This window comes from Triplophysa rosa, linkage group LG9 (assembly GCF_024868665.1).
Source record: "Triplophysa rosa linkage group LG9, Trosa_1v2, whole genome shotgun sequence".
Lineage (NCBI taxonomy): Eukaryota > Metazoa > Chordata > Actinopteri > Cypriniformes > Nemacheilidae > Triplophysa > Triplophysa rosa.
Genome location: NC_079898.1, coordinates 14,049,931 through 14,064,502, shown reverse-complemented (window position 1 = coordinate 14,064,502; position 14,572 = coordinate 14,049,931). Strand labels below are relative to the sequence as shown.

The 14,572-nt window shown below is 42.8% G+C and overlaps 1 protein-coding gene across 3 annotated transcripts in view; it reads right to left on the bottom strand.

Annotated features, from left to right (window-relative positions):
• zswim8 (zinc finger, SWIM-type containing 8) overlaps positions 1-14,572 on the bottom strand; it is a 42,016-nt gene that overhangs the window by 23,466 nt on the left and 3,978 nt on the right. For all 3 annotated transcript variants that reach the window (XR_008963524.1, XM_057341762.1, XM_057341761.1), the window contains exons 2-18: positions 10,968-11,121; positions 10,652-10,746; positions 8,586-8,758; positions 5,645-5,752; positions 5,408-5,489; positions 5,162-5,282; positions 4,406-4,607; positions 4,069-4,244; positions 2,738-3,959; positions 2,530-2,661; positions 2,266-2,445; positions 1,892-2,075; positions 1,707-1,805; positions 1,463-1,587; positions 1,089-1,371; positions 500-652; positions 106-328 (exon numbers count right to left, since the gene is read on the bottom strand). Coding sequence is in view for 2 of the 3 variants with exons in the window: in XM_057341762.1 (XP_057197745.1) it covers positions 106-328; positions 500-652; positions 1,089-1,371; positions 1,463-1,587; positions 1,707-1,805; positions 1,892-2,075; positions 2,266-2,445; positions 2,530-2,661; positions 2,738-3,959; positions 4,069-4,244; positions 4,406-4,607; positions 5,162-5,282; positions 5,408-5,489; positions 5,645-5,752; positions 8,586-8,758; positions 10,652-10,746; positions 10,968-11,121 (3,712 nt within the window). In the remaining variant the exon portion in view is untranslated. The remainder of the gene's footprint in view (positions 1-105; positions 329-499; positions 653-1,088; positions 1,372-1,462; positions 1,588-1,706; positions 1,806-1,891; positions 2,076-2,265; positions 2,446-2,529; positions 2,662-2,737; positions 3,960-4,068; positions 4,245-4,405; positions 4,608-5,161; positions 5,283-5,407; positions 5,490-5,644; positions 5,753-8,585; positions 8,759-10,651; positions 10,747-10,967; positions 11,122-14,572) is intronic.

Here is a 14,572-nt window from a genome sequence, read left to right as displayed (position 1 = left end):
GATATACAAAAAAGATATAAAGAGAAGCATTCCCCAGGTCTCCATTCACCTCAAAAACATTTTAGTCACCTTTAATGAGGATGAAAGGTCACAGGTTTGTCTCACCTGCTGGTGTCAGTACTCTTGGCTCTGGCTCCTCCTCCGGCTCTGCGTGAGCCGCTGGATGATGACGAGCCCAGTGAATCGGAGGAAGAGCTACTGATGCTGTCACTGTCCTGTCCTCTCCCCCAGGAAGCAGCTGTCCAACCCCCTCGAAGTGGGCGTCGACTGAGAGTAGGGGAGCTGTCTGAGGTGGTCTCTGGAGCGCTACTGTCAATGCTTGCCATGCCTGAGAAAACAGAGGTCAGAAACAATATGACTAAAACAACTTATTACACTTTGAAATGTCTTTACGCATACATAATTACTTTAAAGTAATACTAAACAAAACTTAATGTATGAATTGAGTTGGTTTATGACCTCTTTGTGACATAAAAATGCAAAGCCCACTGTTTCTCACCCGTGTGTTTCTTCTTCTGCCGTACAGGTGATCCCCAGCAGCGTGTGCTGTATGCCCCGCGGCCCCCCAGCGCCAGACGGCTGGGCACAGTGCCCTCAGGCTTGAAGGGTGCAGCCTCGCTCTGCTGCTCACAGGAGGAGGACTGCGCACCCTCTGCCAAAACAAGTACGAGAGACATAAATATTAAACAGGATCTTAACAAACACCATAAGGACACGAGACAATAACAAACATTTTAGCACATAAAATGAGCTCCTCTCTTGGCACTGTCGCATTTATTTTGTAAAAGAACTACACAACATTACATCTGTCAAAGGAACAGTTCACCCAAAAACAAAAATTATGTTATTTCCTCCCACTCATGCTGTGAGCTTTGATTCCAGTTAACTTCCATTGCATAGAAAACAGCTTCTTTAAAATATTTAATCTGTGTTCACACCGTTAGTCACAAGCTTTTGAAACAACATGAAGGTGAGCAAATGCAGACAGAATTAGCATTTTCTGTTTCCGGCACTATCCATTCGGAATTACTTTGTAATCCAAGCGGACAAAACTGTTCACCCGTGAGACCTTGTTTGAGATGGTTCACCTTGATCTCTATTGTCACCGACTCCTTCTCCTGACGCTGAGCTCTGAACTCCACCCGTTAAACCTCCCTGCTGTGCCGCCGCTCCCCCACTGCTCACACCCTGCACAGCGGCCGATGATGCTGACGGGCCGTGCTTTGACACTCCGCCCGTGGCACCACTGGTACCATGGGTGGAATGTTTGGATGGGCTCTTCTGACTGCTGTTGGCTGGTTTGCTGTAAAAGGAGCTCAGAGTCTGAGGCTTATGGGTCTGGCTCTCACGATCAAGGAGCTTATCGAGAATCTACAAAAAGAAAAAATCAGACATGAACACTCAAATTTTACCAGCATCAAGCAGAGTATGTAAGAGGAGAGTTTTTTTTCAAGGTTCTTGCCTTTTTTAACTTGCTTTGGTCATCTTTATACGTGATCATCAGCGCCAGAGCCAGGTCTCCTTTCTCTCTCCGTGTCCCCTCACAGAGGAGAGGATGCTCTGCCTCGCTAACTGTAGTTTTCATACCTGAAAAAATGAAACAGCAGAACGAGAAAGAGAAATGAGTAAAACACAAATGGAGAAAAAATGTCTAACACACAGCAGTACTGGATGCTTTTGTGCATTTCACATGAATTAACTCTTACCAAGAGCTGCTACAGCAGCCTCAAAGCCCAGCTCCTCGTCGCCAGGCATCTCGTTGTTACGGTTACGGCTAGGAGGTCGAGAGCCCGTGGGAGACACCACTGTTTGAATGGAAAGCATAATGATAGATGTGCATTGGGAGTTTGGGGGATTTTTAAAATGCTCATGTGGCAGACATTTGACTTACCGGGCGTGCACAGCACATCAAATATGAAGCTAGCAAGCATGAGGGGCAGAACAGGCCGATAGTCGCAGAAGTTTCCATCACGGAGCTGCTCAGCTCTGTCCCTTATGGAAGTCATTTCTACAATCCCAAGAGGAATCTTCTTCAGCAGAGCCACCACCTCTGACTCCTGATATGCCAGCTTTACCTAACACAAGAACACAAAAGCTCAGACTTCAGAGATTTAAAACCCTACATCATACATATGACACACAATACGCATGCGCTATGCTTACCCATTCCAATACTGACCCAACACATATCTCAATAAATAATATTAAACTGTTCTGTCAAATAGATCATTAGATGTATCAAAATAATGTAATATTCTGTTTTACCTCAAGGGCTTTAGTAGAAGCGGGAGGTCTCTGCATCTCCAGAGAGAACATGCCAGTGTTGAAGGCCAGGTTATGGAGCTCCAGTCTCTCACTCAGCACAGTTAGCAGGAAGGCTACTTTAGACAGGGTGTTTGTGGCCACCTGAGTCTGTTTAGTGGTTGACACCTTGCTCTTTTTACCCTAGGAAAGGCAAGGATCCATTCAATCTCATCTGTGAGCATCAGCACGGCTATACGCATAACATCCTACTGTCAAATTTGGTACCTTTGTCTGGGGCTGCTCCACCTTGAGGTCGGGTGGATTATCCAGAAGATCTCGAGCAAGTTCGACAGCCAATCGGCACGCCTCATTACTGTAGCCGTGAGCATAAAGAGCCTCAGCACAGGCAAACAGCACCTACAATACAATCAGACTATATTAGAATCCAATTTGGACAATAAAAAGTCTAGATGGTCTTAAAAAAATATTTTACCTCCATCCTGCCCTCTTGTTCCAGAGGTTTAATCCCAGCAAAGATGTCCGGTTCTTCCTCATGGTTGCTATCCGCAACCCCTCTCTCCACTCCCTCTTCCGATGCAGCGCTAAGGTAGTATGCTTGATAGTCATCATCACCCACTGCATCTCCACCAGCCACCGCCTCAGCTGCCTGTGGTCCAGGAGACCCTCCTGAAGCCCCACTCCCATCTCCCTCTATCCGGCTTTGCTGAGCCTTGCCGGTGGTCGACGCAGAGGGCTGAGCATCATCAACCGGGTCCTCATCTCCTCCATTCTCATCCAGATCTGCCTCTACCTCAACCTCTTTCTCCATAACTACCACAACCGAGGCCGTCATGGAGCTCTCTTTCGAAAAGCAGGTATGGCCATCAGGAGCAGATTGTGGTGCACGTTTAGTCTCAAACGGGCGATCCTTCGAAGCGCCGCTGCTGCCGAATTTGCGTGGCTCGCGAAGAAGGGGGCTGGGTGAAGGTAGCATCTCAGGCGGAGGTGGAAGGAAATCAAAAGTGTTACTGGCCTCTGCCCCAAGTGCCAGACTGGAGCCATCATCCAGACTCAACTCTGCCATATCAGGCTCTAGAGAACTGTCCTCGCTGCTGGTTCGCCGTTTAGCGCTAGGGTGCTTCCCACCGAGGCCACTTGAACTTCCACACGAGCCCTTGTTGCTTTGTGTTAGCTTGGTTTTGCTACCAGTTGATGGAGAGGAGCCGGATTTATACATGCCTTTTCCTCCCTCCTCAAGAGAGAGAGCAACCCCACCGCCCAGACGCACCAACACCCCACCACTGGTGCTGTTGACCCCCGACACTCCTTTTCTCTTGCTCACCAAGGTCTCTTTAGGTCGGACAGCCACTTCCTGCTGGGGAGGGTGGGAGCTGCTCCGTGACTTGTGTTCGGCGGAATTAGCTTCAGACATCCCGCTGCGGGTTCCAGGATCTTGAGAATCCCCAGTAGCCCCAGCTTTAGTTCGGAGGTGCTGCATTGCCCTGGACCAACAAAATGAGGCATTTTTCTTATCCGCACCGCAATAGGTGATGCCAGGTAACGGATAGGCGACTTCCCAGTTGAAGTAGCAGCATTCCACAGCTGGTTTGAAGCCTTGGAAGAGTTTGTCCAAGGACTTGCGATGCTGTCCACGTTTCACTATCTCTATAACTTTTAGGTGCCACTGCTTCAGCTGGGCAGCAAGTTCTAAACGCCTGAGGAAACACAGACAGAGAACATTGGCACAAATATAACCACAAATCCTCAAGAGTTCAACAGCCTAAAGTTATTCAAGTTTAGAAAAAGCTCTGCTCAGTTGCTCACCTCTGTGGGCTCATGGTTGGATCTAACACTCCCATTCTCCATAAGACCACCATTTCATCACACATACTGGCACAGGCATGCGCTGCCACCTCTGTCTGGCCATTACTGCGGCCTGTGTGCCCGCTGGCACTGCTGTGAGAGGCAGATGTCCTCACACTGTACCACCAACCAATAATCTGGATGAAGAGAGAACAGCAGACATTAGTCTAGTCATTACAGCAGTCATTAAAGCGTGAGAGGGATTATTAAGCAGCACTCTGGAATTCTTGATTCCAATTGGTCAAAAGCCATTCAGATAAATAAGTTGAATGTGGTGTGGCTGAATGAGGTTCAGTACCTGTTCATGGGTGAGACACTGTTCGGTGAGGATCTCTAAAAGAGGAGCAGCGTTACTGTCCCTCCTCTTGAACATCTCTCTGACGATGGACAGAAGGTTCCAGATGCCCTCTGGCTCTCTTCCTCGCAGAGGTCTCAGCAAACAAGCCCATTCCGCGGCTGCGGGAGGCTCAGTGGATGATAGATACATGGAGTTCACATCACTGAGAACAAGTGACAGAGCAAAAGAACTGTTAAATCTCCCTCGCATTATGATTAAATAAAGAATGAAAAGAACTGGTTGACTGGCACACCGACCACTTTAAAAGGACAGTACACTCAAAAATAAAATTCTTTCATCATTTACTCATGTCATTCCAAACCAGTATGACTTACTTTCTTGTTCAGAACACAAAAGAGGATATTATGGCAAATCTTTGTAACCAAACATTTGCCCCCATTAACTTCCACTGTATGGACACAAAACCACTGCGACATTTCTCAAAATATGTTATTTTCTGTACCACAGAAAAAAAACTTTGAACCACATGAGGGTGAATAAATGATGACAATTTTTATTTTTGGGTGAACTAGCCCTTTAATGTAACTTAATATAGAATCTTGTTATATATAAGCAATATCAACACTCACAATTGTGCTGTTGCTGAACTACTATGCTGATATTCAGCACAACAGCACTCTTGCTAACTTGACACTGGATAAACAATAAAGCAGTGTTTTAAGAATATGGATGACAACAGGGTTTGGTTTATTTTACCTAAATACAACAGGTGATGGGCCACAGAACTTGTGCAGGGTTTTCTTTATGTTGTCACTGAGGGTGGACTCATCTAAATACCAAGTGCTCTGGTCAGAAGCTGAAGGGCCTGCGGTAGGATCTGCGAATCCAATCATTTAAACAGAAAAATGAGAATTAACAAAGTGAACATTCAAAATCTTAACCGAGACTGAGAAAGAAAAAAATAATGTGGTTATTAATAGTGGTTTGTAGGTCAGTGCATACCCGGAGCTCCACACACGGTGTTAATAGCAGTAGACTGGGAAGAAAGGAGCTCATCCAGGAGACGCTGAGCTGTCGGTAAGATCTGGTGACACAATACAGCCAGAGATAATGTGTAATGTGTAGATTTGATTTATTTCAAGGACTTAAAATTCCTTTTTCCAGGTTTCCATTACTTAAAATTCCTTTTTCATGATAATTGACTTCAGAGCTCAGAAGCAATAGGCAATGAGGCCTCACCTGTTGTGGGAGTTCACTGATGAGGTACTGTGCAAACTTCTGAAGTTGATCCCGTTGTAATCTGGACAGGGACTCTGACACAGGTGCTCGGAGACACACCGCAGATGCCTACAGGAACACACATATCATGACTCACAGATATTTCAAGTCGATAATGTCCGACGCAAATAACCGGATTCAAACTTCTGTTCTTTGCAGACTGCTCATTAACAAACACTGCATTTCTAATGCGTCTGGAGGCTTTGATGCCTTCAGGTGGCTGTCCCAGTGCGCCATCACCTGATCTTCTGCAGGTTTAGAAACCCCCTCATTTGCAAACGCCCATGTATAATATATGAGCTCCAGACAGCCATGCTTTAAGGAGATCAGAAACTAATTCTCTTTTCAGCTCATGGTGTGGGTTATTTAAAAAATGCAGTGTGCTGTGGGGGTCGTGCCGGGAGTTACTGAAAGAAAATGTGCCGGCCATGTTTGAGAGCCAGAGGATGAGGAGGTGAGGAGGATGGATGAAGAATGTGCCTGGACTTCTTCGGGAGGACGAAGAATGAAGAATGAAAACGTTTAAGATTTCTGGCCAACGCTCGATACAGAGCTGGATAAGCTGTGTGGCGGAGACTAACAAAAGCTTTGAGGGTTCAAATACTTCCACACACTGTATCAAAATGACCCATTTTAAGACATTTTCACACCAAATAAATTCCAAATAACCATAATAGCAGGGTTAATCTCTGGTCAAATAAAGGTATTTTAATACATTTAGCAATAACTAGAAACAACACCGTTTGCAATTTAAAGCAAATGGCAAATGTGGAAAAGCATCTGCTAAATAACCAAACAGCATGCATTATGTCATTAAAACAGACTTAAATAAAGCATTCGGGTAAAAAAAAAACAGAAAATTACTTTGGTTGCTACGATTGCAAAGCTGTTTAAGGGACATTATGTTCATTATGGTCACATAAAATGCAATTTTCCATATAGGTCAGTAAAACCGCTTTATAATGCAAGCAACCACAGGCAGTTTAGACTACCAGTGGGATGCCGTGATGCGAGTTAGGCTGTGAGGACAGTCTGACAGATCACTCGATGTGAAAACCACACAAGCCCACTCAAATAGTTAAAGGGCACATCTAAGATGCAAACAGTGATCTAATGACTAACACACACATGCACAAATACATTTACATTATGCTAGAAATATCAATTTAACATGTTGATTTAGTGTGATTATTCCTAAAAAGGCATTAAAGCATAACACAATTAAACATGCATGCTGACCTGTGCATAAATTCTATTTGTTCAATGCATTACACAGGAACACTGTAAATACAAACCCCTCTTGCACCTTCATATTTTAATCTAGTTGTATCAGTTTGATTTTCTTTGTTCAATATCAGATATCTTGAGCAGGTAAAACCAATTTTATAAATCATTTATTTTCTGACATTCTGTAGGTGGGCTAAATGTCGAGACTAAAGCATCTGAACTTTAGGCTGTGATGTGAGAAAACTATAGGTAACCTCATTACACACCGACCACAGCACGCAAATATAGAGATACTTTAGTAAGATATCAAGACGTCTTAGATGTCTTACAGGCATTCCTGTGTGTGGCTGATAAGACTTCATGACTTCCTAAGAGTCATGAAGCATATCGTATCAGAACTAAGTATATACTTTATTTTCAACAGCAGATTAAATGCTGGAAAAGTTTGCAATAATAGAATGTCAGAATGACAAAATTTTATGTGACTTGTTAAGTCAAACAGTCTGGAAGACTGCTGCCAACAGACTGAGATAAGAGTCGACCTCACCTGTAAATATGGACTATGACACTTTGACTCTACCAAATGTATCAACTTTTAACTTTAAAGAAAACTTGGATGCGTTCATTTACTGTATAGTGTTTTTATTTTGTGGACCAACATTTAACAGAAACCGCACAGAGTAATTATGTATTCGTGGTTTATGACCAAACCATGCAGCATTATGCAAAATAAGTTTGTTACAATTTCCCCCAAGAAGCAACCGGCACAAGACAGAAGCCCACATGCAAATGCTAAACGCCACCCACGGCCCGGGCCAACAGGTCTATCTGACTGTGGCAGGGCCTCCTACAGGGGGTGGGGGATATCATGACCGAGCAGATCCCTCTCTCCACCCTCCTCGCTCCACGGGGAGGCTTCAAACCTAATCAAAAGCTTCTCAGTGCTCTCACGCCCACGGTCACTCTGCACAGATAGACAAAGCCTAGAGACAGATCGCTGGATGTGAAATCATCCCCACAGATATGTCCATCAGAGGCGGGCCATTGTGCATATTAAAATGTTTGTGTGTATGTTGTGTTGCAAAACAGTGAGAGATGTTTTTTCAAACCTTGGGGGTTGGATTTGTAGTGTGAGTATATTAACAGACATTAAAACTTAACTAAAGCAATATTAAACGTTTTATTTCTCTCCAAGTAACCCCATGTGTTTTTATTTTATTTTAGGCTTCGTATTTGATCGCCTTTAAGGGATAGTTCACCCAAAAATGAAAATTCTTTGATCATTTACTCACCCCCATGTCATTTCAAACCTACATGACTTTCTTCTGCAGAACACAAAAGAGGATATTTTAAGCAATGTTGGTGACCGAACAACGGTGGTACCCATTGATTTGCATTGGCTTTGTGTCTATACAATAGAAGTGAATGGGTGCCACCACTGTTCGTATACCAACATTTTTCAAAATATCTTTTGTGTTCTGCACAAAAAAGAAAGTTCAGATTTGAAATGACAAGAAGGTGAGTAAATAATGACAGAATTTTCATGTTTGGGTGAACCTCACTTTAACACAGGGGTAATTTCATTCACTGCAATTTGTTCTCTTTTTTACCTACAAACCACAAACAGCTTTTAAGAAAACACCACAGGACAATATGTGTGCCTAAAATCCCTTACATTGTGAATTCTGAAGAGGCAGAGGGCAACGACGTGGGCGCACCATTTAGCTCCTGCTCCACAGGTGCAGCTGCAGGAAGTGATGCGGCAGCGGTCAAACATAACAGCCACATTATAGGCTCCTTTTGATTGGCCAGCCTGGGGCGACACTACTGTGGCACTGAGGTGGAAACCTGTTAAAGACAATAAAAAATAGTGAAAAAAAGACCTATTAACCAATCTTTGGGTGTTCCAGAGAGATTTTTTTAAATGTTTGGAGAAAGTTAATGTTTCAAACGTTAAGGGAGCTGACTGTTGTAAGAATAACTGAATATGCATTGCACTGTATGCAGGCCATACAGGAAATGAAAAACATCTGAGACAGAGAAACAGAGTCCAAAAAGTTGTGTGTGTACAGTGGAGTGTAGGGGGTTGTCCAAAAGCTTTTACCCGCTGGACAGCAGCCAGCGCTCTTCTGGCCAGTAAGAGCAGAGGTGGGGGCAGTGGGTGGTTTCAGCTTATAACTGCTGTTCCACAGGTATCCTCAGGCCAACTTTACTACACGGCCTCTTTTTTTCCTTCAGTATACCTGACCATGCCAAAAGAACCACTCTAGTGCTTTATTCCTGACCCACATTCTCTTGTAAGCTGTCCACACTAAAACAAAAGCTTAAAGAATTTCACAATCAATCCTGATTAACTTTGTATTAAAAACAGACTCTTTTCTTTAAATTAGCAAACAGCTGGATGAGCTGGCAAGCACACAATAGCTGCAAAAGTCACTGGGTTGCTAGATGTTTGGGCATGTCGTGTAAAGGCTGATCCTTGGAGCTTACCATCTTTTTAGCATTGCACTCTCAGTGCAAGGTTAAACAAAGTACAGAGAGGAGAGTTTTGGAATCACTTCCCTTTTAGGAGCAGCTGTTCTGTGTCAGGCCGTTCTGGCTTCATTCTGGTGGAGTGACTGACAACATTCGATTCGGCCTTTAGGGGCCGTTAGGAGCGCAGTGGGTGGTCACTCATTGGCCAGGAAAGTTAGATTAGAAAGTTACATTAAATTGCTACAATCTACACCTTTAAAAATCTAATATCAGCAACCACAATAAACTCAGAGGAACCAACAGAGGAACCAATTCCATTAGTTGATCAAGATGTAACCAACAAGACGCATGCCACCAGGAAGATAAAGGGATAGTTCAGCCAAACTCAAATGTGATGTCTTTTATTCACTCTCATGTCCTTCAAAACCTGTGTATGACTCTTACTTCTGTGGAACACAAAAGATGATATTTTGAGAAACTTCTCCGTGGATTTGTACCCAACTAATGGAAGTCAAAGGGGGACCGTGTTGTTTGGTTTCCAACATTCTTCAAAATATCTTCTTTTGTGTTCTGCAGAAGAAAGTCATACAGGTTTTAAATGGAATGCGACTGAATTAGTAAATGTTTTGGGGTGAACTATACCGTTAAATATGATGAAAAACTTTATGCCAAAAGTCTGGCACAACCACCTAAATGCATTGTAGTGCTAAGTTTAGCTCAAACCTAATCAAACAGTGCTGGTTTGAGAATGTTTAGCCTTCTAAAGAGTAATTTAAATAGTCTGCTAATGGTAATGCAGGCAGAGTTGCTGGAGGGCGAGTGTGCGGGCTGGGTCAGGCCTCGGGCCATGATGCGCCTCTACTGCTGTACAGCCCACCGCATGTGAATGAATGCTTTCCAACAACAGTGTTCATTCACACAGCCTGTGCACAGACCACTCACACATACACTCAACCTTATGCGTCATGCCTCTGATACTTCCTCAGGCTTTAAAAACACATTTGAGCAAACCAAAGCCAAAAACCAGAACTTGAGAGTTAACTCGGCAGACAGGTGGGCAAACTAAACTGTTTATTTAGTTTCTGTGCATAAAGGAACGAGTTTGAATCAATTTTACGATTGATGATAATGCTCTTAATGCAGCTGAGCAAATTACCTCAAGGGACTTTCAGGACAGTTCGAAAGCACAGCACTCTTGACAGAAAGATGTGTTGGGTGTGGTAAATGCTTTTGGTGGATGTGTGTGGGATGTCTTTGGTTTCTCACCTATCTGCAGAGGATCTTTCACAGCTCTCACCCTATAGAGCTGCTCGCCGCGCTGGAACTCATCCGGGCTGCCGTTGGCCAGACATGAGTATAATCTGCAAAGACAAGAAAAGGGGAGGATTAAAGCAGCCATTCACACATCTAACATCTCGTCATGCCATAATGTATTATGGAAATGCTGTGCTTCCAAAATTAATCTTAAAGGTAATCCGCTTTTCCGCTTACACGCACTATAAAACTCCAAATGTAAGACCATGGAATCATAGAATAAACTTCCTGCAAACACAAAGCTGTTAAAAAATCTGTGAGGTTTCACCTGATGTCCTCTTCATTCTCTGGGAAGCTCCAGTATGCAATTCTCAATTGCAGCTGCTCAGGAACGGGAGGATAGACCTTTTCCACCACCTCGAACGGAATATGAAATGCCACCTGTTTGGCTGACAGCTCCACCAGAGGGATGACCTGACCATCTATAAAGCAAGTAAAACACACGTGTCAATGCCCGATCGATGCTTTCAAAGCCACTCTGTTGTACAATCAAACAGTCACAGGCAAACAGTTTAAATAATAGTATTTACAAAAATGAGCGCAGTATACAGCAGATGTTTAAAACAAATTGAACAGGACTGAGAATTGAGCTTCAAGACAAGTACGTTGTTCTGTTTCAAAGCCAGACTGTTCTTATACACTCAAGGCTAAATGGAGAGAAAACAGGACAGCTGCCAACTGGGACTAAATGCTGTCTGCTGAGAGGTGGGGGGTAGCGTGGGGGTCTAGTATCCTGCAGGGCCCTGGATTCGAGTCACCAATTTCCTCCAACAAAAGATAAGAGTGGCCAAGCTGAAAGTATGAAAAACACTCAGACCACACACTCCATCAAGAGCAACGATACTATGTGCCTAAAGTGAATTCAGCCACAAGATTTAGATGCAACTTTCATTTATACAAGAAGAATTCAAAAGATGAAGATAAATCCCTGATGGAAAAACCAAAAGAAAGGTCAGGTCGTGCCATGTGGCGTCAATGCTCCTAATTTTAAAAATATCAAAATATTTATTTACCCCCAGGGCTTTATCGGCACATAACTGCTTTATAAGATATTACCGCAGTCCATCTGAAACTAAAACCAACATCACAAGGTCATTATCATAAGAGGGCTTGAGGTGACGGGCGGCACTGTAATTCACTGCACAGTCACCGTAAAGCTAGACTCACATTACATCCACTGAGACAATGCTTGATCACAAAACTATTTACACACTACAACAGCCACTTGGTGACCCCAGTCTCGGCTAGTTCTGGTCCTTGATTCTGATTGTTTGTGCCGTGTTGTATGGGCTCAAGTATAGTACGCTTATTACATTGTTTGGCTTGGCAATTAAGCAATAATATTTTTTATTAATATCATTACACTTTATTTGATGCGTTTTATATTACGTAACCATGGTACGCTTATGAAATAACCGTTTTATTAAAGCGCTGTATATTCACATTTTAAATGCACAACCTTTTGAAATAGATTTTGATTGGCTGTTTATTTGTTTACGAGTGGGACATGTCGCCACCACTTTTTGCCAAGTCAATTGTGTCCCGAGCACATATTTGAATAAAACTAAGCTTGTGGAACAAACACGCTGTGAACGCGCCTTCACATCCATTGTCCAAGCACAAAAAAATGTGTAAACCAATAAAGAACTGTAGCGGGTGGGGGCGGACTTTTGTCCCAACCACTTTTGAAAAAGTTACGCCACTGGTCTCGCATAAATAACATAATTATTTGTATTACATGAGCAGAAACTAAAATAACAGTTAAATGATGTGCTAAACCATTTTGAATAAAATAACTGATAAGCTGTCCACATGCGATCAATGCAAACTTAAAAACCCTGATGGTAATGTATGCTTTAGGAATGCCGGTGAGGATTTAATAAACTTGTGACAACATACGTTACCGATACCACACATTATAAAAGCGATATATAGATGTATATATCTATAGCGCTTATTTTGATCTGCAGCTTTAGATCTTTTTTCTTTGACTAAAACAAATGCTTAAAATGTTTCATCATTATTATTCTTAACGAAAAACTCAACAATCATAAAATAGCCTAGTATCATTACAAACGCACTTATGGTAAACTTTTACTAACAAAGGCGGATGGTATCCAAAGGAAAAACAACATTTTCTTTTGATACCAATAGTTATTAATTCATTATTTAATTTTAATTAAACAACCAAAAAAATAGTACACTGACAAACTTGCTTATATGAAACAGAATGTTTATTAACAAAACGAATAAGACTGATAACATTGTACCTGTTTTGTAACGTAAATAAATTCAAAGATCTTCGGATTTTCCCCTTACTTCAACAATTTGTGGTTTATTATTATTTTAAATGAAAATGCAACAATAAAACAAGGACAGCGCTACTTATATTAAACGAAGAAATTTATTATATTAAAAATGTATTAATAAAAGCTCTCCTCCGCCTTGACCTGTCAATTATCGCGCCTCACGACTGCAGCTCCCGCTGACAAACGTGCGCCTCGCAAACTCTTGCGTCTATAGTTCAAATGAACTTTCTTTTTATTTCTATAAAAGAAAAATGCAAAACTAAGGTGTGTCGGTAGCCAAGTAATGTAATAAGTGGATAGCCATTGCGTTTTTCCATGAGTCTGCTGTATGTGTTATGCGCATAAGCCGCACGCACGTGCATGACTTTGAACTCGATCATCTTAACTTATTTCGAGTAAATTGTTATCGACATAAAATGTGAGTGTATTATAACTTGTTCAAGTCAACTGGACTTTTATTTTGATGGGACGCCGCAAATGGTATTGGGTTTAGGCTCTCACTAAATCCTTTGTGTTTCGAGTATGACGTCATCAGACCCGTGGGCGTGGCTTGTTGGTTTTGACTAAATCCTTGGTGTTTCAAGTCTTACAATACCTTTACCCTAACCCACACCCTAACCTTACTCTAACCATCTAAACTACATTTGATTGTTAAAATCGCCTAAAAAACACTGTTGCGTGATGACGTCAGACTCGAAACACTTTTTATTCTTTGTGTCCTCATGCAGTGAAACGCTGGCTCTGAAAGCTTCACAAGCACAATGCGTTCAGGCACCACTCTTTCACGCAAAATAAGCAGAATACATATTTAAACAGTATCTGAATATTTCGTTAGCTGTTACGTTAGCTGTTAGCGGTTCAGCGCTAATTTCTTGTTAGGAAATTATATATTTGCCAGATTCCGTGTCATTCCGTGGTGTACAGCAAATTCTGTTTTTATGCCTGGATTCTGTCTGCGTTTTCCGCATTGCGGAAATCATTTAGATTTAGATTCAACTTTATTGTCATTGCACATGTACAAGTACAAGGCAACGAAATGTGACCTCTGCATTTAACCCAACCAGAGAGTAGTGAACACACGCACAGCAAGTGGTGAACACACGTACCCCCGGAGCAGTGGGCAGCTATCACTGCAGCGCCCTGGGAACAAGTAGGGGTAAGGTAAGGTGCCTTGCTCAAGGGCACCTCAGTTGTTACCCGCCGGCCCTGGGAATCGAACCGGCAACCTTCTGGTCACGAGTCCGACTCTCTAACCATTAGGCCACAACTCCCCAAATCATAGGGCTCTATGTATGTCACGTGAGGTATCGGTCATTGGTATCGGTGTGTCATTACAAGTACGAGTACGAGTACATGAGCTTGGTATTGGGCCGATACCCGATACTGGTATCAGTGCATCCCTAGTCTTAAGCCTGTGGCATACTTCGTTTTTTTACGTGTACACGAGCGTACGCGTACAGCCGAACGCACAGCCTTGCAAAGTATACTGCTTTTGACCCATACGCGTGCACACTGGTTTTTAATCAGGCGCATTATGACATATTGCAATATCTCTCCGGGCCTA